At 43.2% G+C, this 7218-nt stretch overlaps 1 protein-coding gene across 1 annotated transcript; it reads left to right on the top strand.

The window, feature by feature from the left end:
• Window positions 1–5501: 5501 nt before the first annotated feature.
• LOC110685263 lies at window positions 5502–5891 on the top strand. Its single transcript, XM_021861761.1, has one exon. The coding sequence runs from the start codon at window positions 5502–5504 to the stop codon at window positions 5889–5891; it is 390 nt and encodes a 129-aa protein (XP_021717453.1).
• The last annotated feature ends 1327 nt before the right edge of the window (window positions 5892–7218 follow it).

Below are 7218 nucleotides of genomic sequence, written 5' to 3'. Positions count from 1 at the left end.
TTCCTTGTTTTTAGTTTATTCTAGGTTCAATAGTAGTTGGTTTGTCCATAGGATTCTTCAAACACAAATTCAAATACCCCTTTTTGTTACTAGCAACTTCTCCTCGATTTCGTATTAATTGTGCTAAACCCCCGTTTCCTTGGGAATCGACCCTACCTTACCGCTATCTGAAACAAAATTGATAGAGTTAGGATAGGAGTTATAAATTGTAATTTTGATCTAGGATAGTAAACTAACGACCTATTGTCTACCGATCAAAATATTGGCGCCGTTGCCGGGGAAACGGCTAGATTTGCACATTTATTTGCGTGATTTGTGGATTTTGTTGCTTTTTGTTTAGTTCTTTTTCCACTTGCTAGTCATTGCTAATTGTTTGCTTAGCTTTGGTGAATGCAAAGAAGATCTCAAAGACCACCTACTCACAACCTTGATCACGAAATCGATCGAACCTTGAGACAAGTCCGTAGACTCTATCAAGAAGAGGGACGAGGTTTTGGTGCAATCTTTGATAGTGAGAGTGATTCTTGTTCCTCACATTCCCAAAGTGACGAAATGGCAGGACAACAAGCGGATGTTTTATTTCGTGAGTTCGGTAATCCGGAGGATTATGAGCTCACCGGTGGGATATTGTTACCCGTCACTGAAACTAACTTCACCATCCATCCTCAACACACTCGAATGGTTCAAGCGGAGCAATTCTCGGGTTTGCCAAGTGAAGACCCCATTGAGCACCTTGATAGGTTCCTCGAACTTTATGCCATGATACAAACCAACCAAGTTTCTTAAGAATACATTCGGATGCACCTATTTCGGAAATCTCTTGCGGGGAGAGAAAAGAAATGGCTCAAGCAAGTCAAGCCTAATTCTCTCACAACATGGAGGGAAATTGTCCAAGCATTTTTGAAAAGGTTCATCTCCGAAGAGAAAACTGCCGAGATGAGGAGGAAGATAGCAGCTTTTGAACAAGAGGCGGAGGAAAGCCTTAGTGAAGCTTGGGAGAGGTTTAAAGAGTTGGTGCAAGCATGTCCTCACCATGAATACAATCAAAGCTTACTCATGAGGTTCTTCTATGATGGTTTGGAACCGATGTCTCGAGCTAATTTGGATGCGAGGGCGGGTGGACAATTTATCAAAGTCCCTCAAAATCAAGTTGAAGCAACAATTGAAGAGGTAGTTAAAAACTACTCTTGGGGAGGAAGAAGGAGGAATGCGCCAAAGAAAGGTGGGAAGTATGAGTTGGAGAAAGTCAACCAATTACAACATCAAATTGAGATGTTGACAAAAGGGCTTGCCAAGTTGAATACAAGTGTTCTAGTGGTTCAAGCTCCTCCCAAATCAACTCTTTCTCTTGTCAAAATTGTGGTGGCACCAACCACGATACATCCTATTGTGGAGGGTTAAGCCCGGAGCATGTAGCGGCATACAACACAAGGCAAGAAGGGTATAGGGGAAATGGTGGAGGAGTAGCTTGGAGACAACCACCACTCGGATTTGCAACCCAATCTCAACAATGGAATCAACAAGCTCAACAACCATACAACTCCAAAACCCAATATCAAAACCCACCTCCATTCCAAACCCAAAATCAAAGAGGAAACTACCCAATAAACAACCAAAACAATAATCAACACCAATAACAAAATCAAACCCAAGCAACTCAAAGAAGTCAAGAGCAAGCATCTCAACCCGATTCTACTCAAACTCAAATTCTTCAACAACTTCAAGCCATGAATCAACAAATGCAAGAAGTCAAGGCTCATAACAAGTTGGTTGATTCACAACTAGCACAATTGGCCAAGAGGTTTCCTTTCAACTCATCTTCCACTTTGCTCGGACAATCACAAACCAACCCTTCCAATATTGTGAAACCCGACTGTTGCAAGTTAATCACATTGAGAATGGGTACATCTTATGAGGGTCCCAAGGAAGAGGATGGCAAGGAAAAGAAGGAAGGAGAAGAGAAGATGAGTGAAGATAAAAAAGTTGAAGAAGAGAAGGTTGATGAGAAAGAGAAGAGTATGGAGAAAAAGAAGTCTAAGGATGTGGTGACATCCTCAACTTCTAGCGAGGCTAGAAACCTTGATGGACCGGTTCCTTTTCCCAGTCGGCTTGCGGAGAGAAAATTGAACGATAAATTTGCAAAGTTTCTAAGTGTGATGAAAAACTTACACATTAACCTCCCTTTCATTGAGGTTGTCACACAAATGCCCTCATACTCCAAGTTCTTGAAAGACATTCTCACCAACAAAAGGAAGCTCAATGATGAGCTTATCACTCTTCCCCATCAAGTGAGCGCACTTGTTCAACACAAAATGCCGAAGAAGCAAAAGGATCCGGGAAGCTTCACCTTGAGGATGATCTCGGAGCATGGGAACATGGAAGCTAGGGGTGCCCTAGCCGACCTCGGAGCAAGTGTTAGTTTGATCCCTTTATCCATTGCTCAAAAGCTTAACATTGAGATGATCCCCACAAGGAAAACCATTCAATTGGACGATCGTTCGGTGAAGCTACCTTGTGGTGAGCTTGAAGATGTCCCTATTCAAGTTGGCCATATCTATGTGCCATGTGACTTTGTAGTGATGGATATGGAAGAAGATGTGGATACACCTTTGTTTTTGGGCCGTGAAGCTCTTAAGACCTTGGGGGCGGTAATCAATTGTAAGAACAATACCATTACATGTGAGGTACCTGATGAAAAAATTGTTTTTGAATTCTCTAAGCTACTCAAGACCCCCATGGTTGAGAAGTGCTATAGGGTTGATGTTGTTAATGAAGAGCTAGATCGTTTGGGAAGAGTTATCATGAGTCCTCAAGATCCAATGGTTGAAGCTCTCACATGTGAGGAAGATTACTTCTCCCAAGAAGCAAAGGAGTTTGCTATGGCCATTGAAGAAGCCAAAGAGGAGGAAGAGAGTGATACTAAGCATGATGAGCTAGAACATGAGGAGGAAAAATTGGAGGAGAGTTCTAAGCCTCCTTTCAAGGTAGAACTCAAACCCCTTCCCCCTTCTTTGAAATATGCTTATCTTGGAAATGAAGGGGAATACCCCATTATTGTCAATGCTTCCCTTAATGGTCTTGATTTGGAAAAATTGATTATTGTTTTGAGAAAATATAGAAATGTGATAGGGTATAACATTGATGACATCAAGGGTATTAGCCCTTCTTTATGCATGCATCTTATTCACCTTGAGGATGATCAATCCACCTCCATTGAGCCTCAAAAGAGGTTGAACCCCAACCTCCAAGAGGTTGTCAAGAAAGAAATTTTGAAATTGCGAGAAGCGAGTATAATCTATGCTATCTCCGATAGCAAGTGGGTTAGCCCGGTTCACGTAGTTCCCAAAAAGGGTGGAATGACCATTGTCAAGGGAGAAGGAGGAGAGGAAATCTCCACCCGGACGGTGACCGGGTGGAGGATGTGCATTGATTATAGGAAGTTGAACAAGAACACTAAGAAAGATCATTTTCCTCTCCCCTTCATGGATCAGATGTTGGAAAGACTCTCCCATCATGCTTTCTTTTGCTTTTTGGATGGATATTCCGGCTTTTTCCAAATTCCTATCCATCCAAATGATTAAGAGAAAACTACTTTTACGTGTCCATATGGGACATTTGCATACCGAAGAATGCCATTCGGGTTATACAATGCTCCCTCAACTTTCCAACGATGCATGACTTCCATTTTTTCTGAAATGCTTGAGAATGAAATTGAAGTTTTTATGGATGATTTTAGTGTTGGTGGATCGTCTTTTGACACATGTCTTATTAACCTTGAAAAAGTTTTGAAAAGGTGTCAAGAGACGAGTTTAGTGTTGAATTGGGAAAAATGCCACTTTATGGTCGAGGAAGGTATTGTCCTAGGCCATAAAGTATCAAAAAAGGGCATTGAATTAGACTCGGCTAAGGTTTCGGTGATTGCTAAGTTGCCCCCTCCTAACTCCGTCACGGGAGTGAGAGCTTTTCTTGGGCATGCCGGTTTTTACCGGAGGTTTATCAAAAAATTTTCATCTATCGCCAAACCCTTAACCGAGTTACTCAAAAAGGATGTTGTGTTCAATTTTGATGAGGCTTGCCTTGAGGCATTCCAAAAGCTCAAGGAAGCCCTCATCTCCTCTCCTGTTGTGCAAGCTCCGGATTGGAGCTTGCCTTTTGAGCTAATGTGCGATGCAAGTGATTTTGCAGTAGGTGCCGTACTTGGGAAAAAGAAAGAAGGAAGATCTTGTGTCATCTACTATGCAAGTAGAACGCTCGACGAAGCTCAAAGGAATTATACCACAACGGAGAAGGAAATTCTAGCGGTTGTCTTTGCCATGGATAAGTTCCGGTCTTACCTCATATGCTCAAAGGTGATAGTCTACACGAATCACATAGCGGTCCGCTACCTTATGACCAAAAAGGAAGCAAAACCGCGTCTCATTTGTTGTGTTCTTTCTCTCCAAGACTTTGACATGGAGATGAGGGACAAAAAGGGAGCGGAAAATTATGTAGCGGATCATCTATCGAGACTTCCTTTTGAGACTAAAGAAGACGTGCCTATCAATGAAGAAGTGGGTTTTGAGGCTCTTATGGCCATTGCATCAACATCAAGCCCTTGGTATGCGGACATTGACAATTACCTAGCATGTGGTGTCGTTCCCCCGGAATTCTCTTCTTAACAAAAGAAAAAGTTTTTCAAGGAAGTGAGGAGGTATTTTTGGAACGACCCTTATTTATTCAAGCAATGTGGAGATGGGATTTTTAGAAAATGTGTTCCGGATCATGAGATCGAAGGGGTGCTTGAGCATTGTCACTCATTGCCATGTGGTGGGCATGGAGGAGTAGAAAAGACCGTGGCCAAAATTTCTCAATCTCTTCTTTGGTGGCCAACAATGCACAAGGATGCCCACAAATTCATAGCTAGATGTGATAAGTTCCAAAGGAGTGGGGGCATAACCAAGCGTGATGAAATGCCTCAACAAAATATTTTGGAGGTTGAACCCTTTGATGTATGGGGGGTCGACTTTATGGGGCCTTTTGTTTCCTCTTGTGGCAATCTCTATATATTGGTGGCGGTGGACTATGTGACCAAGTGGATCGAAGCTATACCCTCGCCCACCAATGACCACAAGGTTGTGCTCAAGCTTCTAAAAAAGATCATCTTCCCAAGATTCGGGGTTCCAAGAGTTCTTATTAGTGATGGTGGTTCTCACTTCGCCAAGAAACAACTTGAAGCTCTCCTCAAACGATATGGGGTTCATCATAAAATCGGCCTACCATACCACCCCCAAACTCAAGGACAAGTGGAGGTATCAAATAGGGAGATCAAGAACCTTCTTGAGAGGATGGTAAACAAGTATAGAAAAGATTGGTCTCTCAAGCTTGATGATACGCTTTGGGCTCTAAGGACGGCTTACAAGACCCCGATTGGTACTACCCCTTAAAGATTGGTCTATGGAAAAGCTTGTCATTTTCCGGTTGAGTTAGAGTACAAAGCTTGGTGGGAGATCAAAGAGCTCAATATGGATATGACCTTGGCGGGCGAGAAGAGGCTTCTTAAGCTCAATGAACTTGAGGAGCTCCGCTATGATGCCTATGAGAACTCAAGACTCTACAAGGAGAGGACCAAGAGGTGGCACGACCAACATATAAGGAACAAGAGCTTTAAGGTTGGGGACAAGGTGTTGTTATTCAATTCTAGGCTCCGTTTGTTCCCAGGAAAGCTTAAGTCAAAATGGTCGGGGCCTTTCACAATTTCGAAAACAACTCCTTATGGGTCTTTTGAGTTAGAAGCGAATGGGAACAAGTTCATGGTTAACGGCCACCGTTTGAAGCTCTACCATTGCAATGATCAAGTTGGCATGATTGAGTGCATGAGGCTCGATCCGCCGGATCCTAAGCCACTTTCTTGAAGATGATGTGAATGGTCAAGCTAATGACCTTATAAAGAAGCGCTTCTCAGGAGGCAACCCGAGTTCTCAACCCTTTTGATTTTGTGTTTTTTGTCTTTGATTATTTTTGAATGATTTTTCTTCAATCTCTTATTGTGTGTGTTTGTTCTTTCATTAGGTACCTTGATCTTTGGGTTTTTTATCTATTAAGTTGAGTTTGGAGAGGAGAAGGAGTTTGGAAGAAGAGAAGGTGGAGATGCCCAGGAGGAACCCTGGAGAGGGCGCGCACAAGCCACCCGCGGGCGCGGCCCATAGGCCTGCGGGCGCGGCAGGCCCCCCTCCTGTTTTCATGATTAAGTGGAGATGCCTGGGAGATAGTTGGAGCAGGCGCGCACAGAAGGCCCCACGGGCGCGGCAGGGGTTTTCAATTTTTCTTCAGAAGATGGAGATGGCTCAGAGATGCCGAGAGAGGACGCGGACAGAAAAAGCCGCGGGCGCGGCGTATACCTCCGTGGGCGCGGACAGGCACCTCCGCGGGCGCGCAGTTCCACCTCGCGGGCGTGGCATCCTGCAGTTCAGAAAACCAGAAACCTGAAACCCCAAAGTCGCGGGCGCAGCATACGAACTCGCGGGCGCGAACAGGGCATGCCGCGGGCGCGGCCCATAGACCCCCGGGCGCGGCCCTTCAGAATTGTGAATTCTTTGGTTTAATCCCAGCCATATGCCCGAAAATCAAACACCAATTCCATATCAGGTTTTTCCCCCTTTCTCTCTCTACTCCTTACCCCATTCCATACCCTAACCCATTCTACCTCAATTTCTCTTCCCAAATCATCAAACTCCATCAAAAATTCAACAATTTCCCTCATTTTCCTTCACTTTTTCTCAACAAAATCTGAATTTTCACCCCCAAAAAACCCCAAATTTTTGGTACTTTCTCTTGTGTGGGATTTGCTTCCACTATTAGGGAGTTCTTGGAGGTGGGATTCATTGCTTCTTCAAAGGCTAGTAAGAGTACTTGTTTGAACTCATTGTTGGTATAAATTTCTCCCTTACTCTATATTTCCTTTGAATTTTAAGTATATCGTTGTTTGAGAAAATTTCATGTTTGTGATTTTTCATGTTGGAATTGTTGATGTTTGAACTCCTATTTTGTATTTATCTATTATCTTGATCATTATTGATTTTAGAGTTGTTGTTTATTATAGTTGTCTCTTGGTATAGATTGCTTTGTTGTAGGTTGTTCTTGGTGTCTCTTGGAAGTGTTCCTTGTGGTGATTGCTTGGATTTGAAAGTTTGTTGGTAGTGTTTATTGTTGTGATTTGTTGGGAGTATTTCTTGGTGCTTG

Source organism: Chenopodium quinoa, unplaced genomic scaffold (assembly GCF_001683475.1).
Source record: "Chenopodium quinoa cultivar QQ74 unplaced genomic scaffold, ASM168347v1, whole genome shotgun sequence".
NCBI lineage: Eukaryota > Viridiplantae > Streptophyta > Magnoliopsida > Caryophyllales > Amaranthaceae > Chenopodium > Chenopodium quinoa.
Note: the sequence above shows the minus strand (reverse complement) of the source record. Positions and strands in the feature narration are given on the sequence as shown.